The 24,578-nt window shown below is 30.2% G+C and overlaps 1 protein-coding gene across 4 annotated transcripts; it reads left to right on the top strand.

Moving 5' to 3' along the window:
- The first annotated feature begins 14,088 nt into the window (after window positions 1-14,088).
- On the top strand, window positions 14,089-24,097 carry LOC110630770 (transcription factor bHLH35). 4 transcript variants are annotated; one of them, XM_021778339.2, is made up of 7 exons: window positions 14,089-14,291; window positions 14,391-14,598; window positions 14,792-15,028; window positions 15,638-15,808; window positions 23,794-23,879; window positions 23,981-24,017; window positions 24,053-24,097. In XM_021778339.2, the coding sequence occupies exons 1-7, from the start codon at window positions 14,209-14,211 to the stop codon at window positions 24,062-24,064; spliced, it is 834 nt and encodes a 277-aa protein (XP_021634031.1). In that variant the 5' UTR covers window positions 14,089-14,208; the 3' UTR covers window positions 24,065-24,097. The 4 variants fall into 4 exon arrangements, with proteins under 4 accessions (XP_021634031.1, XP_021634032.1, XP_021634034.1 ...); XM_021778342.2 differs by having other exon boundaries at window positions 14,090-14,291; window positions 14,436-14,598; XM_021778340.2 differs by having other exon boundaries at window positions 23,981-24,097.
- The last annotated feature ends 481 nt before the right edge of the window (window positions 24,098-24,578 follow it).

Here is a 24,578-nt window from a genome sequence, read left to right on the forward strand (position 1 = left end):
ACCAATGTGTCAGGGACGTAGAATGGGTACAACCTGGACTTTCTCTTACATCGTGCCAGGGACGTAGAATGGGTACAACCTGGACTTCCATACCATATCATGCCGTAACATCATCATGCCATATGAGGACTAAAGGATCATCCAATAACCAATCCACATCAACATCATAAATGCAATGCAACATATTCGTGAATACTAATGCAACAACCTACTATATCTCATGGCATTCATGATGCATGGATCATGCTCAAAATTCATATTTCATTTATTTTAAAACTTAAGGTTTATTCCACTCACCTCTGGCTAGCTCTAATAAACTCTGTAGCAGCTGGCTCACTGCTGGGGTCCTCGGTTCCTCGGGTCCGAACCTACACAGGTGGACTCCAATGAGGGACCAAACATACATAAACATAACTCTAATATACTCCCCAAAAATCCCCTAAAACATCATAAAATAACTACATAAAAACATGCAAGAAATGGCTGAACAGGGCACTTTCGGTGGCAGGTTCGGCGGCCGAAAGTCCCTCCAGAGCCGAAAGTCAGGCAGGTTCGGCGGCACCTTCGGCGGCCGAAACTCCCAGACAGAGGCGAAACTCATGCATGTTCGGCGGCACCTTCGGCGGCCGAAAGTCCCAGACAAAGACGAAAGTCTCTTTTCGGGGGCAACTTCGGCAACCGAAAGGCCTACCTCTCCAGCCATGTTCGGCGGCCGAAAGTGCCTTCGGCTGCCGAACCTGGTTTCTGCCAAAGGGCAGAAACTTGGCTCCTTTATACACATTTGCCTCCTAACTCTTCCAACATGCATATAACTCAACCAAAACATGCATACAAGCTCCTAGGGGTCTCAAACTACCTTAAACCCCAACTACAACACACATACACAAGCATTTGAAAGCCACATTTGCATAAACTCAAAAATCATCCATAACTCACTAAAAACCTACACATGCATTTCTACCCCATAGATCTTGCATAAAACTTATTTAAAACATATAATGAGCTTAAAATCGGCCCTTACCTCTTGAAGATCGAGAGAGAGACGACCTAAACTCGGAGATCCAAGCAAATGAGCTCCTGAGTTCCCAAAGCTCCAAAACTTGTCTTAAATGCTCAAAACTTGCAATGAGGGGTGAAAACTCAAGAAAAATGGAGGAGATTTGAAGAAAGAACACAAGATCTGGGGAGAGGGAGGTCGGAAGCTAGCTATGGCCGAAAATGGGAGAAAGCTCGCCCATTTCGGCTAAGTGACCCTTTTATAGGTGGCTGGCCAGGCCACGTTCGGGGGCCGAAAGTGCTTCCGCATGCATGCCATGTTCGGCGGCCGAACTTGACTTTCGGCGGCCGAACCTGGACTTCCCTCACTCATGCTTTCGGGGGCCTAACGTGCCTCCAAAACGCATGCATGTTCGGCGGCCGAACTTGACTTTCGGCGGCCGAACCTGGGTTTTCCTCCAAAGACTTTTCATGCAAAAACTCATTAAATCTTCATACTTAAAACCATGAAATACCTTAAAACATTTTATGAAAACATGTTTCTACCCTACTAGAGGCTTCCGACATCCGAGATTCCACCGGACGTTAGGAATTCCGATACCGGAGTCTAGCCGGGTATTACATGATTAGATCAGGCAGCAGAGATAGTAAGACCTGGCTGGGCCAGGCAGGCAGAGTGGTAAGACCTGGCTGGGCCAGGCAGATTAAGGTTGTAAGACCTGGCTAGGCCAGGCATCCTTTGAGTGGGATTGTTGGTGGTCATGTCTGATCCCTGAGATGATGTGCTGTAGTGCATTCCATGAGATCATATTTTTCAACTCATGTTTTATCGTTCTGCTCATTGGGCTTGTATAGCTCATCCCTCTCCCCTATCCCCCAGGTTTGCAGGTTCAGAGTCCAGAGGGAGTCCAGCAGGGTTTGCAAGAAGAAGAGTTATGTAATAGCTAGTGTGGACATGTACATGTAAAGAGATAATGTATAGTGTGTAGCTTTGTGCTTGACTTATAAGAGTTGTCATCCCTTGTTGTAGCTACATGATCAGTTTATGTATGTTTTCTTTATTGTGATATCTATGAGAAAACCAGGCTTAACATTATGAGTAGAGAGATCAGAAATAGTGCATGCACAGGTTAAGCCCTGGGAGGAAAGAAAAGTTTTAATGTTTGACAGAAACTGTATGATCATGTATGGGATTTCACAGGTACACAGACAGTATAACAGGCTTACTACGGGTCCCGGCGACCTTAAGTCGATCTGGATACTAGTGCCGGTAGCAGTTCGATTTTCGGGCTGTTACACCTATCTCCATTTTATCAGACAGAATCTATCTAAGATTCAGATATAGGTTTTGGGAGAAGTTGCATGAAGCTTTAGGTACCAGATTGAATTTAGTAAAACTTTTCATCCTTATGTAGATGGCTAGTCAGAAAGAGTAATTGAAGTACTGGAGGATATACTTGGAAGTTGTATAATTGAGTTTGAAGGTGGTTGGGAGATACATCTTCCTATGATAGAGTTTGCATATAATAACAACTAATAGACCAATATCAAGATGGCTCCTTATATGGTAGAAAATTCAGTATCCCATTATGCTGAACAGAACTTAGAAAAGCAAAATTTAAAGGTCTAGAATTAATAAGGCAAAAAAGGAGAAAGTTAAAATAATTAAAAGAAGGCTGAAAGAAGCAGACAAATAGACAAAAATCTTGTGCAAACATAAAGAGGAAAGATAGAGAATTTATAGTTGGAAATAAAGTGTTTCTCAAGGTTTCTCCATGAAAGCAAGTGTTGATATTTGGTAAGAAAGGTAAGTCAAGTCCTGGATTTACCTGTCTATATAAGATATTGAACATTTGGATTTCATAGCCTATAGGCTATCTTTACCACTAGAGTTGAATAGGTTACATAATGTCTTTCATGTACCTATACTAAGAAGATACAAGTTAGATCCTTCGCATGCTATTTCAGCAGAAGCCATTAATATACAATCTGATTTGATTTATGAAGAAGAACCGGTGAAAATCCTGGCATGGAAAGTAAAAGAGTTTAGGAATAAGAGAACACCTCTAGTTAAGTTATTGTGGAGAAATCATAATATGGAAGAAGCTATTGGTCAAATGAAGAGATGATAAAGCAACAACACTCATAGTTTTTCAAAGCAAGTAGATTTCGAGGATGAAAATTCTTAAGAGGGAAAGATTTATTACATTTCAAAACTCTAGGTGGACTAGAGGTACCACTAGACCTAAGTTGAGCTTTTTAACAATTAGTGTAAATGGCTTTTAGGGGAGGTACTAGCTTAATTTGAGCTACTCAGAGGAGGTACTAGCTTAAACTTTAGCTACTTAGAGGAGGTGCTAGCTTAAACCCGAGCCACTTGGTACATAATTAACCTATAGATAAAGTGTTTAAGGTTATGGTTAGCGGTACTTCTTATATTTCATATAAAGTTAAACATGTTGAGAAAATAAAAATGAATTGTAATAATATTTTAATATTTTTAAGTTCTAATAAGAAAATCATAGAAAGATCAAATAAAGAAATGGCTAAAGTAAACAGTGTAAAAAGTAAGTTGCAATAAGTTACTTTTGGAAGGTGCTTAGAGATTTCCCGACATGCCAACTTGAGGTACTTATCGAATCCGACGTGCTTACCTATAAAATATGGACTTATAAAGTTAAAAAATATATGTTTAGTAGGTCAATATATGAATATTAAAAGTTTAAAAACTATATTCAAATATGGTTAAAAATTTAGTAGGTTAAAGTATAATTTTGAAAAGTTAAAAAGCTAAATTCAATCCTAACCCTCCATTTTAACTGATCAAGCATAATTTAGCCACATTTTTATCATAATTATTATTGCTTATTTACACATTTTCTAGCTTAATTTATGGTTTTTATCTTGTTTTTACAGAAAAGGAAGAATCTGGAAAATGGAAGAAAAAGTGCAGAAAATTTGCAAAAGGATGATTTGCCCAGTGATTTGCCCAAAAATCTGCTCCAATCACTGCCCAGATCAAGCTAAAACAGATACCCAGAGGCAACAGACAGCAGTGACATGGGCAAGCGATTTGACCAAGACAATCGAGGATCACTGGCCAAATCACTCGCAGAGGCATAGAGGACTGACTCACAGAGAAGCGATTTGCCCAGTGATTTGCCCAAGAAACTGGTCAAATCGCCGGGCAAATCACTTTGACAGCAGAAAATTACAGCAGAGCGGGAAAATGGACAGCAAACAGAAATCCGAATTTTCAGAAGTCCAAATCCAATCCAATCACTTCCAGCACTTATCCAAGAGCCACGAAAGAGCTTCTCATCCAAGGAAATCCAATTGCAATTAAATTCAACATCAAAAGAGGAGTCCAACACCAAATCAAAGAGGGATTTCAAAACCCTAGATGGATAAATTCTGCAACTATAAAAGGAGAGCCTCCAAGCCAGCAATCTTATCTTCTGATCAGCAACTCAACTCGCCAGAAACTCTCCAGCATCTTCCTTTTTCTTTTCTTTTCATCTTTTGTGTATTTAGTCCACCATGAGTGGCTAAACTCCTTCTTTTCTAGTTGAAGTTGGTGAATTTCAGATTTTGTGATGAATTGGGAGATTTAAATCTCCATTGTTAAACTTCTATTTATTTTCAATATTTATGCAATTTGAGCTTTCCATAAATATTACTTTGCTTTTAGAATCAATAAGGGCCCATTGCTTTTAAATTGCTTAAGTAATATTGTTTGAATGATTTAGGTCCGTAATTGCTTAGGTTGTTCAAATACACATTTAATCAAATTGCATAATCTAAACTTGACCACGCGGTTGGCAAGGATAGAATTGGGTTTCTCTAAGTCTTAATGCAGTCAACAGTTGTTCGATGCTACAATGCCCCAAGGACGTTCCTTGGCAACTTGTTGATTAGTGTTTGATTAGTGAACGTTTCCTAATCAAACTAGAACTAAGGAGGAATTTGGATTGTGAGAAGCGTCTTCCACATCCAAAACTAATTTATTGGAATAAATAGGAGAGTTAAAGAATCAATGATCAATTCTAAACAATCTGAAATAAGATCCATACTTCAACTAGAAGCTTTTCTCTTATTGATTTACTCATCTTTAAATTATTGCTTTCTTTTGTTATTTAGTGTTAATCCATCAACTCAAAACCCCCCTCTTTTAATTATTTGTTATTTACTTATCTTGGTTATTATTAGGAAGATCTTTAGTGTCAATTCCCTGTGGTTCGACCCTATTGCCACTATCTACAAGTTTATTGTTGATTGTTTAATAGGTTTATTTTTGACGGCTTCGACAACCGCTTATCAAAAATTGGCGCCGTTGCCGGGGAATTGATTTAAACTAACGTATTTTCCTTTTGTGACCAGGGCTGATCGTAAAGAAGCTCTTCTTTACGATCCAGAAATTGAACGCACTGCCAAGACCTTACAAGCATGGCTACGGTAAGTATGTCTTTTCTCTCTTCTCAAATTTCTGAACTAACCTCTATGGTGAGAAATTATGGTATAGGTCAAGCCCAACAACTTCAACAAGCACATGCATTTGAAGGATTCTACGGACAGCCAAGACATAATCCCTACCTTGACACATACAATACAGGACGGGGAGACAATCTGAGCTATGGCTATACAAGGACAGACCACTACCATGACTACCAAAGAGATCTGCAATACAATCCATGTTGGGGGGACAATTCGAATTATGGCTATGCAAGGGCTGACTACTACCAAAACTATCAAGCCCAAGCAACACCTCAAAACTCCAATATGGAACTTGAAGAGATGGTAAGGAAATTGGAAATTTCTGGAAAAATTCTCCAACAGCAAGTAGATCAAGCGGTCAACTCAGTGGACGCATACATATTAAGAAGAGAGGAAGAGCTTCAAGATCTATGGGACGATGACGAAGGTTCTCAAGAAACAGACCGAGCTGTTGAGTCTGTTGCACAAATCACCACTACACTTGAATCTGAACCAGCTACTGCCCAAACAACACTTGTTGAAGCTTCTGCCATCCAAGAGACAGCAACTACTGTCAAAAATTCAGACTTTGCTGCTGTCCAACCTACTGCAAATAGAGACAACAGTTGCTGCCCACCTGCTGAAAATTCCACAATTACATCAGCAATTTCTAAACATGCTGTCCAAAAATTAGCAAGTGCTGAATCTACCACCATTACATCCCTTGTTGTTGTCCAAACACCAGCAACCTCAGAATTTGACACCACTGAACCAGAAGTTGTTGCATTCGCTGAACCAGCAACATACACCACTCAAACAGCTCCTGAACAGCCAGCAAAGAAGCAACAAGTGGGACAAATGGCTTCATCCTTGAGTAAGCTTGAATCACAAGGAAAGCTACCTTCCCAAACTGAGATAAATCCAAGACAAAATGTTAGCGCCATCACATTAAGGAGTGGAAAGGAGTTGCAAGACAATAGGGCTGAAAAATTGCAAAAACAGGGCATGGAAGAAATTCTGCCAGAAAGTGATCAGGGCAGTGATTTGCCCAGTTCACTAGTAGAAACTGACCCGATCGCTGGGCAAACTAAGCTGTCCAGCAGTGATTTGACCAATTCTCCAGAGAAGGCAGGAAGTGATTTGCCCAAATCAACAGACCAGGCAGAATCAAGTCAAAGGCAGAAACAGCAACCTATGGAGAAATTCAAGGTACCTCCTCCCTTCCCAAAGAGATTTGCAAGGTCCCAAAAGGAGAAAGAAGAAAAAGAGATACTTGAGACACTTCGCAAAGTGGAAATTAACATTCCCCTACTTGATGCTATCAAACAAATACCAAGGTATGCTAAATTTCTCAAAGAGCTATGCACCAATAGGAGGAAACTTGCTAAACATGAAAAGGTAAGTGTGGGGGAGTGTGTTTCAGCTGTCATCCAAAGAAAACTACCAGTCAAATGCAAAGATAGAGGAATGTTTGCGGTTTCATGCAAAATAGGCAATGTGGGAATAAAGAAGGCCATGTGTGACCTTGGAGCTTCAATAAATGTCATGCCTCTTTCTATTTTTAACTTGTTGAATGCAGGTACACTCAAGGGCACCAGCATTATGATCCAATTGGCTGATCGATCCATTGTCTACCCCAAAGGAGTGCTTGAAGATGTGTTGGTGCAAGTGGACCAACTAGTCTTCCCAGCTGATTTTTATGTGATTGACATGGAGGAGGACAAGGGCAACATCACCTCTGATATCTTACTTGGGAGACCATTCTTGAGCACAGCAAGAACAAAAATTGATGTGCATGATGGCACATTGACCATGGAGTTTGAAGGGGAAATTATAAAATTTAATGTTTATGATGCCATGAAATTCCCCAATGATGTTTCTCCTGTTTATGGCCTTGATATAATTGATGATTTAAGTCAAGAAATTTTTGATTTTGATCAAGAAAACTTACTCTATGAAGGTCTTTGCAGGAGAGAAGAAGTGGACAGCAACATCACTGAAACAAAGAAAACAGCAGACTGCTGTAACTTGCTGGAAGTGAGTGATTTGCCCAGTGATTTGCCCAGAATACCAGAAAATCTGCTCAAATCACAGCTCAAATCAGACAGTAAGCAGACAAAAAACCAGCAGACAGAGAATGCACCAGATCTGAAACCCTTGCCTAGCCACCTCAAATATGCCTACTTGGGAGCTGGAAATACACTTCCAGTAATTATTTCCAACCAGCTCAACCAAGAAGAAGAGGAAAAGCTCCTTGATGTATTGAGGAAACACAAAAAGGCAATTGGGTGGACCTTGGAGGACATAAAAGGCACCTCAAGACCATTCGGTGGAGGCTCAAGACAGGATGCAACACATGGAAAGCATGTGGCAGCTGCTGGTTCAACACTTTCTGCCCCAGCACCGTGACAGATAGCGATTTGCCCAGTGATTTGCCCGGTGCTTGCCCAAGTCACTGGTCAAATCACCCCCAGGCCAGGAAATATCTTTCCCTTTTCTCCTTCATTTTTCTATATGTTTATTCACACATTGAGGACAATATGTGGGATAGGTGTGGGGGTACGAGAGAGTCTTCATTCCATTTTTTTTTATCTTTCCATCTTTTTGATTTATTTTTGTTTCTTTTTATTTTCTTTTTGCATTATTCTTACCCCTTTTTGCACACACCAGAAATTTTTTTCACACTCCTGGCACACACACACAGAATTTTGTAGCTAATTGCTCTACTCAACATAGATAACAAGGTTGAAAGAGTGCCCTTATCTCATGACCCCATTGATTTGCCACCCTTTAAGCCTAAATTGAATCATTCACAATATGTTACCTTCACTTAGGGAGTTTTTCTCTTAAATTGAATCCTTAAATTTGCTAAGGTCAAGGGAAATAAAAATACAAATACATGCAAACACAAAGTTAGTGTAACTCCCTATGAGCTGATTTGCCCAAATTATCATGAAAAACCAGCACAAAGCACTAATCACAAACTTGTTCCAATGGTCTAAGACTATGAACTGAGCCTAATAGCCATTTGGAGAAGTAACTGACTAAGTAACCGGGGGTGTATCACCCATGTACACAATCGCGTAAAAAGGTCAGTAACTTTTTCAAGCAAATAAGTTTCGATGGTCTAGACTATGAACAGAGCTAATAGCCACTTGAACAAGTGACTAACTGAGTAACCGGGGGTGTATCACCCATGTACACCATCGCGTAAAAAGGTTAGTGACTTTTTCAGGCAAGGATAAGAATAAGTGCTGCTGAAAATAAAAACAAAAATAAAAAGAAATAGAGAAGAAAAGGGGCAAGTCACTCCTAGGGGTTGCATTAAACCTAACATAAAAGAATAAGCATGATTGAATCAAAAACCTTTCCCTTGACCATGGTAGGTGAAAGGAAACAAGGAAAGGAGAGGATGACCTTAGTGCATGTACTCTATACTGTGATAGTTCAGATTAGGAGTCTAGGGGGGCTGATTAAGTGGTGCTTAGGTTCTAAGGAAAAAGGGACTTGATTGGCTAAGTTATTTGTTGCTTGAGGACAAGCAAAAAGCTAGGTGTGGGGGTATTTGATCAAGCATAATTTAGCCACATTTTTATCATAATTATTATTGCTTATTTACACATTTTCTAGCTTAATTTATGGTTTTTATCTTGTTTTTACAGAAAAGGAAGAATCTGGAAAATGGAAGAAAAAGTGCAGAAAATTTGCAAAAGGATGATTTGCCCAGTGATTTGCCCAAAAATCTGCTCCAATCACTGCCCAGATCAAGCTAAAACAGATACCCAGAGACAACAGACAGCAGTGACATGGGCAAGCGATTTGACCAAGACAATCGAGGATCACTGGCCAAATCACTCGCAGAGGCATAGAGGACTGACTCACAGAGAAGCGATTTGCCCAGTGATTTGCCCAAGAAACTGGTCAAATCGCCGGGCAAATCACTTTGACAGCAGAAAATTACAGCAGAGCGGGAAAATGGACAGCAAACAGAAATCCGAATTTTCAGAAGTCCAAATCCAATCCAATCACTTCCAGCACTTATCCAAGAGCCACGAAAGAGCTTCTCATCCAAGGAAATCCAATTGCAATTAAATTCAACATCAAAAGAGGAGTCCAACACCAAATCAAAGAGGGATTTCAAAACCCTAGATGGATAAAATTCTGCAACTATAAAAGGAGAGCCTCCAAGCCAGCAATCTTATCTTCGGATCAGCTACTTAGCATCTCTCCCTCTTGGCAGAACTGCAGTTTCTTCCCTTTTTCTTTTCTTTTCATCTTTTGTGTATTTAGTCCACCATGAGTGGCTAAACTCCTTCTTTTCTAGTTGAAGTTGGTGAATTTCAGATTTTGTGATGAATTGGGAGATTTAAATCTCCATTGTTAAACTTCTATTTATTTTCAATATTTATGCAATTTGAGCTTTCCATAAATATTACTTTGCTTTTAGAATCAATAAGGGCCCATTGCTTTTAAATTGCTTAAGTAATATTGTTTGAATGATTTAGGTCCGTAATTGCTTAGGTTGTTCAAATACACATTTAATCAAATTGCATAATCTAAACTTGACCACGCGGTTGGCAAGGATAGAATTGGGTTTCTCTAAGTCTTAATGCAGTCAACAGTTGTTCGATGCTACAATGCCCCAAGGACGTTCCTTGGCAACTTGTTGATTAGTGTTTGATTAGTGAACGTTTCCTAATCAAACTAGAACTAAGGAGGAATTTGGATTGTGAGAAGCGTCTTCCACATCCAAAACTAATTTATTGGAATAAATAGGAGAGTTAAAGAATCAATGATCAATTCTAAACAATCTGAAATAAGATCCATACTTCAACTAGAAGCTTTTCTCTTATTGATTTACTCATCTTTAAATTATTGCTTTCTTTTGTTATTTAGTGTTAATCCATCAACTCAAAACCCTCCTCTTTTAATTATTTGTTATTTACTTATCTTGGTTATTATTAGGAAGATCTTTAGTGTCAATTCCCTGTGGTTCGACCCTATTGCCACTATCTACAAGTTTATTGTTGATTGTTTAATAGGTTTATTTTTGACGGCTTCGACTACCGCCTATCATTAACTCACCCCTTCATCCTAGTCATCTATATGTCCCTTAAGGAAATAAAAAAAGGTGAATAAGTAAAAAAAAGTTGTCTTCTTTGTCCTTTAGTCATCGCCGAATTTCATCCACGAAAGAACTAAAGGAGTGCTTTAATTTCTTCCACCAAATCTGAGCTAATTTATCATAAAATTAAAAGTTTTCTTGAACCAAAATATTTTCTAAGACAAAGAACAAGTAGAAGATCCAAAGATTGAAAGAAGAAAAAATTAGGGTTCTAAGTTGTTAAAACTTGAAAATCAAAGGTAATTGAAGAAAGTGTAGGAAATAAAGGAATTGCAAGAAAGTTTTGGTGATTGCATAATTTTATATTTTTCTTTGATTTTTCCATGAGTATGCTTTGTTAGGGCTTGATATTGGTTATTAAAAATGTTGCTTTGGATGTGTAAATATATTAAATGCATATTGAAATGATTAAAATAAAAAAAGATTCTAACAGCCTTACTCGGTCTGCATCTAGACAAGTTATATTATATATCTATTAGGATAATATAACCGCTTAAGTGATGAAAAAGTAATTATATATAATATAATATCCTAGATTATTTTATCATATTAGACTTTTTACATGGTCTAAAATTTATTTATTTTTTAGTAGTAGTGTAATCGAACCAAACCGAGCTGAATTTTGTAAAGTTTAGACTCGTTTATTAAAAATTTTTAGAAGTTCGAGCTTGAACTCGAGCTCTAATATTTGGCTCGAGTTTGGCTCGAAAATTAAATACTATAATCGAGCTCAGTTTGAACTCGATTCATGAAAAACTCGTTTAGTATAATAACGAGCCTAATTCGAATTCGAGTTCAAGTTCGAAAAGCTCGATTAAGAAGATCGTTAACAAAGTTCAAAGTCGAAAAGCTTGATTGAAAAACTCGTTAAAAAAGCTTGAAATTGAGCTCGAAATTAGAAGGTTCGGCTCAAACTCGAGTTTAGACTCAAATTAATAATTATAAAAATTATCAGCAGACTTTAATAAGTTATTAATTATTATTAATATAAATAATATCATAAAAGAGAGTAAGCACATTAAAAAAATTACAGAATATAATTTATAACAAAAATAACACATATAAAGACAAACTCAATAATATTATATAAATAATACACAAAATTTAATATCATATAATGGTATGTAATGCTATTTGAATAATAATATTAAAAGTACTTATTACAATAATTTTTATTAGTTATTTGTGATTTTTAAAAATGTGATTTCCAATTATTTATAGTATTTTATATTTTATAATTATCTTTATTTTAATTGTTTAATAATGTTAATTTTTTAAGATAATTTATTGAATATATACGCACAATTTTTAGTTTAGTCTTATATTTTATATTACTTATTTATATTTCAATATTTCTTTTTATAAATATATATATCATCTAAAATTAAACTATAATTATAGAACTCTTTATAAATATAATGCACATTATTTATCTAATTAATCATTTAATTAATCATTAGCTTTTATAATTATTATCATCTTCCATATTATGTGCTTAGTTATTAATAATTATACAAAAAAATTTTATAATTACACTTTAATTTTAAAAATATCTAATTTTTAGATCTCAATTTATCATATAATATTACTTGAATAATGATATTAAGTAATACTTTTTATAATAGTTTATATTAGTTATTTATGATTTTCAATAGTGTGATTTTTAAGTATTTATAATAGTTTAAATTTTATAACTTTATAATTATTTTTATTTTAATTTTTAATGATGTATGAATTTTTTTCATGAGTTTACTTAATTAACCTGTTAATGAAATAATGATTATGTTCATAAATTTATTTAATAAGTATGTTCACGAGTTTATTTAACGAGTCAGTTCGCGAATTCACTCAATAAGTTAAATCGCTAGTAAACCGAATATTATTGAACTCAAATTCGGCTCGTCTAGGTGACCAGTCTCGAAATTAAGTTTGAGTTCGATTCGTTTAAAAAAAAAATCGAGCTCAATTGAATTTTTATCGAGTTGAGCCCTCGAATAATTCACATATAACTTGATTGATTTACATTCTATTTTTTAATTTATAATTATATTTTATCTAAAAATAATTATAGTTAATAGATCAACAAACACAAAATTATATTATACATTCATATGTTTCTTTTAAAATCTAGATAAACATGAAACTAATTTTCTGTTTTCTGTTTAAAAATTTATTATTTGTTTGTATTTTTTTTTTCAAAAAGCTTTTTCAGAAGACTTGAATATTTTTCAACAAGGGAACATGTTCTTTATTTTCCTTTTAATTAAGAACATGCTATTTTGACAATTTTTCAAGTGAAAAAAAAAAAATAGTAACGACAAAGAAAGCTTTTTCTTTTTTCCTCAATTCTTATTTCAAAACTTTTTTTTTCTCTTTTATCCATTTATATATATATATATATAAATAAATTCAATTAACATTTTTAATTAATGATAGATTTATGTAATTATTTTGTATGATTGTATATTTAATTTTTTTTTATCAAAGAAAATCAAACAATCTTATAGATCTAAATTAAATAAAAATTTAACAATAATTTCAATATTGAAAATGCATTTTTTTTCATAGAAAGTAACTCATATATGAAAAATATTTTTAAAATATATTAATTCATCAGATGCCAATTCTAAAAAAAAAAATTAATTTCGCTTGAATTTAAATATATATTATACTAAGATTCTTGATTTAATTTTTATTTTATTAATTTATTTTTAAATATAAAATATTAAATTTAATAAATATGAGAGATTAATTTATAAAAATATAAATTCTGATTTGTAAGTAATTATAATATCTGAGAATTAATTGATAATAATATAAGAATAAATTATAACTAAAAAGATTATTTTATTATAAAATAAAATTTTATAACTAAATTGAGAGATATTTGGCTAAATTATATGATTTATAACACTTTAAGAATTAAATTTATCCTAATTAAAATGATGTCTAATTGATTTTCAAATGTTATGTAATCATTTATTAATGATATAGATAAAAATCACATTTTAATTAAATTATAATATTTTATTTAAAAAAATTAAATTATAGGATAATTTTTTATAATTATTAAAAATTCCTTATTTTTAATTAGCATTTGTAAATTCAAAATATAGTTGTTTAGCTTATATAATTTCAAAATAACTATTTTAACTTCTACCGTAACGGAATAATTATATAGTTAATGGTAAAAAATAATAATTATTTATTGTATTTTAGAAAATAGGATAATTAATTAGTTTAGTTTTTCACTAAACTACATAAATTAATTAGTATTTTTATCCTTATTAATATAATAAAAGAAAGAAAACTTTGTATAGTGTTCCTACGCGGCATTTAGATCACACCTCAGTGAACGGTCAAGATCTTTCTAGGAAGAAGCTTAGCTAAGCACGAGATAATGCAAATTTTTAAAAACCCACGTGGCTTAAATCCCCAATCCCATTTGTAACCTCTTCTTCCTCTCTCTCCCTATAAAAAAACCCTCCGCATCCGCACACTATGAATTTCATTTTTTTCTTCTAAATTAAATAATAAAACCAACCCATCATTTTAGTAAGCCATCTCTCTCTCTCTCTCTCTAATACTCTCTCTGCAACTTCGCCGCTTCTCCAATGGAACCTATTGAAAATATCGGTGATGAGTACCAAAACTATTGGGAAACTAAAATGTTTTTCCAGAATGAAGAGCTTGATAGGTAGAATTTGTTTTTGATTTTTTTTTTTTTGACTTTCCTTGTTTGATCCATCAATCCTTCTTCTTCTGCTCAAAAATCTTTGTTTCTATCTCTCATTAGGGTTGAATTTGCAACTTACGAATTAAGCTCCTTAATTTTGAGCAGCTGGGCCATGGATGAGGCGTTTTCCGGCTATTACGATTCCAGTTCGCCGGACGGTGCTGCTTCGTCGGCGGCTTCTAAGAATATTGTTTCAGAGAGAAATAGGAGAAAGAAGCTTAATGAAAGGCTCTTTGCTCTCAGAGCTGTAGTCCCTAACATTAGCAAGGTGACGCATCAACTCCCTCGCCAGATAATTATCATATTAATTATATTATTAATTGCGTACTTGGGTCTCTTTAATTAATCCTTAATTAGCCATAATAATGCTGACTTTTTTGAAAAATTTTTATTTGGGGTTGGAGATTTACTGCTGCTCTTGCTGATTTTTTTTTTTGTGGGCGTTGATCAAATACATTTAGATGGACAAAGCTTCCATCATCAAAGACGCTATTGATTACATTCAAGAACTTCATGAACAAGAGAGAAGAATTCAAGCAGAGATAATGGAACTGGAATCTGGGAAATTGAAGACGAATCCTGCTAGGTATGACGAATTTGAGCAAGAGCTTCCTGTTTTGTTGAGATCCAAGAAGAAGAAAATTGATCAATTCTATGATTCTGGTGGCTCAAGAAGTTGCCCAATTGAAGTTCTTGAGGTAAGAGCTTTACCCTTTTCCCTCCTCCCGGTATAAATGATTTTGATCAAATAGTTAATAGTTTTTGTTTTAAGATTGTGTAAAGACAAGCGCAGTCATCATTATTTGTACTTTTAAAGTATTGAATTCAAGTTGTAATTAAAAGTAATTTAAAAAAAAAATTAAGTATTTAAATCATAAAAGTTATAATAATGATTTTGTCAAATTATATTTATTATCAGTTGAATCAGAAGTTTAATATAATTGTTAAATTATATTTTATATTAAAATTTGTACAAAATAAAATTAATATATACATATATATATAAATAAATCATATAATAATTTGAGTTTTGATGTGATCTGACATAATATATATATATATATATATATTTTTTTTTTCTCCGGCAAAATGTTAATTGACAAATTTAGCTAAATATATAATTGGAGTTTCTATTTTATATTACAGACAATTAATAACTTTAGCTAAATAATGTGATGTGTTTGTCTCTTATAGCAGAAACTTGATAAATATTTATGCCTCCTTGAAGGCTTATTAATGAATCCACCTTTCTGATTTTTTGTTTTTAAAAAGAAAATTGATAAATTTAGTTTATTGTGATTTGGCAGCTAAATGTTGCATATATGGCAGAGAAGACTCTGGTGGTGAGCTTGACGTGTAGTAAAAGAACAGATACAATGGTGAAGCTGTGCGAGGTATTTGAATCTTTGAAGCTCAAGATTATTACTGCCAATATCACTACTGTCTCTGGGAGGCTTCTCAAGACACTCTTCATTGAGGTCAGCACACTCTCTCTCTCTCTGTCTTTCCTCCTTTCCTACATATCTCAGTTATAGGGAACCAAACTAAATCTTCAGAGTAACTCTGTTATAGGCCACTAATAATCTGAACTTTAATAGCAACTTATAGGTAGGGTAGCATTATTCAGTTAAAATTAAAAAAATTAATCAAATCTTTATTGTTTTGATTTGATTCGATTTTATTTTTAAAAATTTTAATTATTTTAAGATTTGATTTTAATAAATAGAATTTGATAAAGTAATGATAATAATATTTTATTTTTAATAATATAGAAATTAAATTATAATAAAAGTTAAAATATTTTAATTAAATTTTAAAATATTAACAATATGATTTAAAAAATAAAAAATTTATTAAAAGATTTAACTAATTAAACTAAACTGAATTTTGAATTAATAAGATGAATTTAATTTAAATTCATTTTTACACAAAATCAATTTAATTTGATTTATATAAATATTAAAATTTTAATTTTTAATTTATTTAATTTAATTTTATTTTAAATTAAGCTTGCTTACCTCTATTTTAAAGCACCAATTTAAAATTAAATTAAACTTAACGAACACTAACCTCATACTAACCTCTATTTTAGAGCACCAATTTAACTTTTTAGAGTAATCTATAGGTCCCCAAATTAAATTTTGGTTGTAATCCAGTGGTGCGCGTGCTTCTCACGCTCTAAAAGATCGCGTGATTGTGCTATCATAGTCTATTTCCAATATGAATTGAAAGTTCGGTTCATGAGAGGATATAAAAATGAGGTGGTATATTAGTCTAGTAATAATAAAACAAAAATAATTTCAATCCGTCCCTACATGATTTAATAAGTGTGAAATAAATTAATTTTGTCTTTTAAAATGAATCCATAACTGATATTAAACGGCAAATAGATACTATCATTTTAAAATTTTAATTTAATAATAAAATATAATTTTTATAACTTTAAATTTTATTATTAATTAAAATACCATTAAAAATTGAAGATAATTATAATAAAAAATTGAAGCTAATATAATATTATTTAAACTAAAAATAATATTTAAAATTATAAAAACTATATTTTATTATTAAAAAATTTGATATAATTTAATTGTCCTTTAATGTAACTTGTGGGTTTATTTAGAAAAAAAAATTTTTTAAATGAATTTATTTGATTATTGATGAAAAATGTAGAAGCGAATATGAACTTATTACTAATAAAATACATCAAATATTTTTACTAAACTATAAATTTAAATAAAACTGAATAAATTTAAATTTATTCATAAATTAATATATACGCGATATTTAGTTTAGCAGTAAAATTTACTATATTAAATTAAAATTTGTTGTAGCAATTTTTTTTATTATTTTTATATTATAAAAACAAAATAGTTTTTGTTTTATCTACTCTTTTTTTTTTTTATCAATTTGAAGGAATAATTGTTAAGAAAGATGGATAAATTAAATTTTAACTAGAATAAAGTAGAACTTGCTTAAACTTATATGTGCATTTTTAAAATAAATTTGAGTTAAAATAACAAATGACATAATTGTGTATGCTTTTTTGGAAAAAAAAAATCAATAAGTCAATAAGCGAACTTAAGAATATTATAAAATGTTTTAGTGAATACTTTTTTTCATTAGTCAATACCATTTCCAATAACTACATTTATCAAGAGTATTTGCTTTGTAAGTAAATATATTTATAAGTGTTTTTTTTTCTGAAACTAATATATTTACAAATGGTAGTCAAATTATTGATGACATGATTCCATGGGGCCACTTGTGATTAATGCTTACCCATGGAGTTTACTGTAAATGGAATTTTTCAATAGGTAAAAAAGAAAAAAAAAAGATTATTCTTAAAGTGATTAGATTTTGATGGAGATTTGAAATTTATAATCTTATATTAACAAGTAAATGTTTATTTACGATATAAAAATAATTTCATACAAAAATGAAATTAAATATAAAATTAGAATGTAATTTTATAAATTTTAATTAATAAAAAATAAATTAAACTATTCAAATAAATCAAATTTAAGGTTCTATTTATTTCAAGAAAAATATCTTTGTGGATAATATTTTCAAAAAAATTATTCTTTAATAAACTAATTTATTATTTTTTTTGGCAATATTAGAAAACCAAAAGTGGTTAATAAGATTCAATATGGGAATTACAGTGGTGTTATTAGTAAAATTTTGAAAGATTGAAATGATTTTCTCCTTTAAAAAGAGTTTGTTAGATAATTTTTTTGCTTTATTATTTTTTATTACTTCACATGTTAAATACTAAAAAAAAAAAAAAATACTTTTCGTGTAACGTAATCAATCAAAACTTATAAAAGGGTTTTCATAGACGAGCGAGATTTAGTGGTTAAAATGCTGTGATGCGTGGGATCCAAAAGAATGAAAAAAGTAATAAGGTGTTTTCGGCTTTATTAAAGGTTTGATTGATCACAGCCATTATGATATATATATATATATAAAAGCAAATTATGGACAATCATCCTGAGTAGTGTAGTCCAGAGTGTCCGAATCTAACAAGTGGAAAAACAAAAGTTGAGGAAGGCCCCACTATTACTTCCACTTTATATTAAAACAATTACAATTTATTCTAACACAAAAAAAAGAACAATTACAATTTATTAATGAGTTTAATAATATTAAATATGTATTGTTTTTTTTAATCATGCCATGGTTATTGCACTAAAAGACCCGGTGAGTCAAGTGAAAGTAGGAGATATAAGCTCAAAAAGGAAAAAACCTAGACCCAAACTCAACAGACCCAAGTCCAACGGCATATCAACTAAAACCTGCAAACCCTCAGGCAGCCCACATGCCATTCAACCTGAAACCTAAGCCGTTAACAATTAAAAGTCTCTCCGTAAATAAATGCCTTGACATTCAAGATTCGAAAAGTAAAGACCAACAAAATCATAAAACAAGAGACCAAATTCAACAAACCCATATCCAAAACAAACAAAATGGACAAGAAGTATATAAATAAGATAACAATAGGAAGAGAGGAGATCCGGAGGCTGAAACTTCATCCTGTCAACCAATAAAACTACATCTTTCTCACTCTCTCGCTCTTTATTGCTCTTTCCCCTTTTCTCTTTTAACATTTTATTATATCGGATTCGATTATGTGAAAGTGACCACGTTTAGGAGGATTTAACTTCAACAAGTTTAATATTAGTGAAGTTTAAAGAGTGTTTAGTTTAACATATGAAAATTAGTTTATAAAGATGATTGAAAATAAAAATAAAAATAAAAATAATTTTTAATCAGAAAAATATTAAAATTCTACCATTCTCCCTTTTCTTCAATCTATTTTGTTGTCATTGTGTTGTGGGATTTATATGTTTTATTAATATATTTTTTTATAAGTTGATACTAATAATTAAGAATCTATATCCTCAGTTGAATTCGGGAAAAAAAAAATGTCTTCTCAGTTTGAGAATTTAACTTTTCAGTGTATATAATAAAATAACGAAAATAAGTATCTCTTTATAAGATTATAAAGAACTACTTATTTACATTTACAGAAAAAAAAAACTTCTTTTTGTTGTTTTAAAATTTTCATCATTAAATATATTAAATTTAATTTTAAAATAATTTTTTAACATCCTTAGAATTTTAAAAAAATATTTTAAATAATGACTCTAAATAATAAAAGCAAAAGTATATATTTAATGAACTTATAATTCAACATCGACAACACTTTCAACAATCACTTACATATATATTTGTGATTGATGCTGAGAGATTGAAAAAATTTTACTTTTCTAAAAAAATAATACTATTTTAGATATGTAAACATAGTAATTAAATTTTAAAATATTTTTTAATCCTTTAATTAATTTTTTTAAAAATATCTTTCTCAAAATAATTTTCAACAGATACTTAATGATGTAATAATGTCCAAGAGAAAAATGGACGTTCGTTGAGGGGTCTACAGCACCTCAGAAAAATTGAAATCCGTTTTCACATGTGTTTATGTTTTTCTTGCAAGAAACATGTTTCCCAAACTTTTCACAAGGCATTTCTTCTCCTAGAGAAAAAAAGAAAAAGAAATTATAGTCAAGCAGCCTCGTAATATTCATTTTGTTTTATATATGACCATGCTTATATAACAAAATGACGTCAGAAAAATAATCCAATCGTGCAAAATTTCATTGAAAACGTGTTTTTAATTGCAAATTTTAGATTTTTTTTTTTCAAATTTTCAACTTTCTTCTAATTTTGTCGTAAATTTTGAAATTAAGAAAAATTGCTATTGCTCTTTCGAATTGACATAATATATATATAATTAAGAATTACTTAATAATGAATGATCTAAATTTAATGTAATTAATTCTTTTTCATTTAAAATTGATATAATTTTCATCGATATATTTAAAAATAAGCAGAATCATTAAAGTATATATAGAATTTCAATGATAGTTTCATTGACTTAGAGTTTATTATTGAAATAATAATTAAAGAAAAAGCTTAAGAAATATGAATTCACAGAAAACAATGTTCTGCTCTAAGATTATTTTTTCCCAAAATGGAATTTCCAAAAAAATTGCTTTTCAATAAATTTTTTTCCTAAGAAAAACTCTATTCAATGTAAGACCATGAGATTTTTTTTTTCAATGAACTGTACGTACTTTCTTGGTTATTTTAAATTTATTTATTTATTTAACAAAAACTATAACAATTTTGAATGTATAGCAACTATTTAGTCAATATACTTAGATTTAAACAATAAGATGAAGTGACTTTACTAATTAATATATTATGTAAAATTTCATTGGCAAATTATTTTTTGTAGATAGTGACATTGCAAGTAAATAAAAAACCAAGCCATATGGATAATATAGAAAATTTCTTGTGTTTTTAAATTTTATAAGTTAAGATATATTTTTATTTTATTTTATTTTATTTTTTAATTTCGATTTGGTTAAAACATTAATACATATTTTTAGAATTTTAAAATGGAAATTCAGTATATTCTAGGTTCTTTACACTGTAAATTTTAGTTTAATGACTTTCAATAAATTGAATCTGTCTATCCAATAATTTGATCAGATTAATCAAATCTATTTAAAAAAATATATATATAAAATTTATGATAATTTTGATGTTTGAGTAACTATATTATAAAGCAGGAGATAAAAAAAATATTATTTTTATGATGTTTTTGTAAATAAAGTTCTGAAGAAAAATCTTACTTTTTAAAAAGATTAATTAAAAAATAAATGTAATATTAGTATGGATGTAACTAAAAGGTAAGTGTATACTATGAACATTATGACTTCTAATTCCTAAGGTATTAATCATATCTTTTAGTTAGCACCTCCTTTGATAATAATTTTTAAAAACAAAAAACTCATTTAATTTCTATAAGTGATTCTTGGTTTTGTAGAAATTTAATAATATATGAATGACATTAGTAGTGGTTGACTGATGGAAAATGAGGATGATAGTGGTCATAATGATTAAATTTATTTTAAATATAATAATAATAACAATAATAACTATGGTAGTTGAACTTTATTTCTGACGATTGTAAAGTCTTGTTTAATTTTTGGTTTATTTGTTTTGGTAACCAATCAGTATCAACTTAGATCACAAGATATTTTTCTTCTATTTTTTTTTTAATTTCATGGAAATAATTAGCTCAACTCGAAAGGATTGCCACTAAAATATCAATGATTAATGACATTACAACCCAAATATACAAAATAAAAATCCAATTTTTATTATTTTAAATTAACACCTTAGTTTATATACTTCAAACAATAAAAAAATAAAAGATTTTAAGATACTAAAGACTTTTTTAACTGGCCATTTTCACAATAAATGCTAAATATTTCCCACAAACATTTTAAGATTAAACAAAAAATGTCTAATCTTTTTTATTTGAGTGTAATCATGGTTAAATTATGAAATCAACATATAAACAATTTTTCTATATGTGAGTATAACAATTAGATATTTCTTTATAAAAAAAATGAATTTCAAATGTTTAATTGCATATGATTTTAAATTTTGGTTAAAATTATTTTCAAATAAAAAGTTCAGCATTTATTATCTAACATTAAAATCGTTTAAATTAAAATATAAAAACGTATAAATTTTGAATTTTTATTGTCTAATTAGCCTTTTAATATATCATAATTTAAAGATCAAATATTAAAATTTCAAAAATCTAAGTGTAGTATAGTTAAAAAAATAAAAAGTAAAGATTAAATATTTTTTATTATATAATAAGAAGTAAAGCATAATATAATAAAAAAGGTTTATTATTTTATGACGGAGGATTAAAATAAAGAGTCATTAATAAATTTAGAGATTAAGATTGGTAAAATTGAAATAATAAGTATCAAAGTGTAATTTTACAAGGATAACAGTATATAATACAGAAAAATGTGAGGGCTCTTTTGATAATAAGTTAAAATATCAAAATCAACATCATCTATTTGGAGCACCGTGGCTGTCTAATATTAAACTAGTGTTTTTTCAGTGTCCCACTAATACTAGACGCCAAAAATTACTGAATGTGGATGGAATAGTTAATAGACTTAATTGTAATAATTTTCAAGTTTAATAATTGTTTTAATGTTTTTTTTTTGTTTGTTTGAAAAGTAGTAATAATTGTTTTAATATTTAAATATCTTTTCTGAATTGATGGCCATTTTGTTTTTTCCCCCTAATTCATGGCGGAGATGTGGACAACCAAAAGGAAGTCAAAAAACTGTTTATTTATTGAAATTAGCTTAAAAACATCTGATTTTTTATTTAAAAATTCATTTAAAATCCTCATTTTACTTATCAACATTTACACATAAATTTATGTTTGATTGCTAAACTTTTTAATTTTTATAAAAATTATAATAAAAAATTAAATTCATTTACCAAAATTAAATAATTATACTTTATTAAGGTTAATTAATAAATCATTAATTATAAAAAATTCAAAATGTTAATCGTTTGTTTAATAGTTAGACTTATGTGGCTTTATTATTATTTTTATCACATGCGTAATGAAAAATTCCCTTAATTTGACTTGCTTTTCAAATGTCGATTACCAACCGTTTAAAAATTATAAGTTTTTAATTATTAATTTTTGCTCTGTCTACTTAAATTTATTTATTTTTATACAAATTAAAAAATATATAATTTATACAGTTAAAAATAATATTCTACAAACATAAATTTATTTATTTTTCATATAAATTAAAATATAGCTAATATAGTTAAAGATAATAAATCTTATATTATTTTTTCTGATATACTCTCTACTTATATTGTCCTCTTATTAAATTATTATTAAAATTAATAAATTTTATTTTTCAATGCATATTAAATAGGAGCATATTAAAAAATTAATTAAATAAATTAATAAATAAAAAAGTGATCTATTTTTGATAGATAAAAAAGAAAAAAAAAGTTTATTTTTATAGGATGGAGAGAGTAGGAATTTTCTTTTTAGGGCAAGGCTATAGAGCGAACGTCTCATAGTAGAATGAGTTTGAAAACTATTAGATTAAATATTTGCATTTAAAATTTGAGCATTCATTATATATATTTTGATTATCTGCACAAATCTCAATAAAAATATTTAATTTAATAATTATTAAACTCACTCTTATAAAAATTGATTTTATATTATAAATTATTTTTAAAAAAATTAATTATTTAGTTAAATTTTTATTAATTAATTATTAATTGAGAAAAAAGAATAGAGCGAGACATGAATTTATTTATTTATTTATTCACACTTTTAATTTTCCTTCCTCACTCAAATATAATGTAACAATTGATTCCCACAACTAGCAGCTTGTTTGACATTGAGGGTAGGGTAAAAAAAATGTTTTAACACACCAATTCTGTTAAATACCTACCAATCCTTTATTAAGATCTTGGTTGGAAATGGAGGCTCTTTAGCCATATTTGAAATACATATATTCTTTTCTGTTGTCTGCAGGCAGATGAAGAAGAGAAAGATCATTTGAAGATAAAAATAGAAACAGCAATTGCAGCTCTTAATGATCCACAAAGTCCTATGAGCATGTAACGAATTTAATCTCTTTGTTATGAATTTGGAGACTTTTGGCTGTTTTTTTCTCCTTTTCTTTTTTTGGGTCATTGTTTACTTGATGAACACTTTGTAGCATTGTCTCTCTCATGGTCATCATGTGCATTACAAGCGAGAAATAAATGAGTTGATGTTCGTGAGCTGGAAATTAATCTCATAGTCATGCGACTAAGTTTCCTTAGGGGTGAGTTTATATCGGCTAGCTCTTTACTCTCTTTTACATTTCGCCTCATTACAAATTTAAAATATAGCCTATGGATGTTCATTGATTTCTCTCGCATTTTGTGATACGCACTGTATTTTAACGTTATTGAAAATATAGAAGAAGGAAAAAAAAAGATAACCATGATGTAGAAAAATATTATATCCATAGAATAATTGTAACTAAGTTTCATTTGATCATATAATTATATTGGTCTGGGTGGCTATGATGACAATAAAACCTGAAAGAATCTTCTTGAATCATTGGACAAAAAATAACTTGTCAATCTCTTGCAAAAGCAAATGTTCAACGGAATGTAAATGATTGAATCTACATCTTTTGATACTTCACAACACTTTTTGGCAAAGAATCTAGGTGTTCCTTGAAGGTCATTAAAACCAGCAAATTCAATTGCTAAAATTGGTTGGCTTTGGCATGACAATTCAATTGTATCTCCTCTCCTTCAACACCA

This window comes from Manihot esculenta, chromosome 14 (genome assembly GCF_001659605.2).
Source record: "Manihot esculenta cultivar AM560-2 chromosome 14, M.esculenta_v8, whole genome shotgun sequence".
In the NCBI taxonomy this organism is placed as follows: domain Eukaryota; kingdom Viridiplantae; phylum Streptophyta; class Magnoliopsida; order Malpighiales; family Euphorbiaceae; genus Manihot; species Manihot esculenta.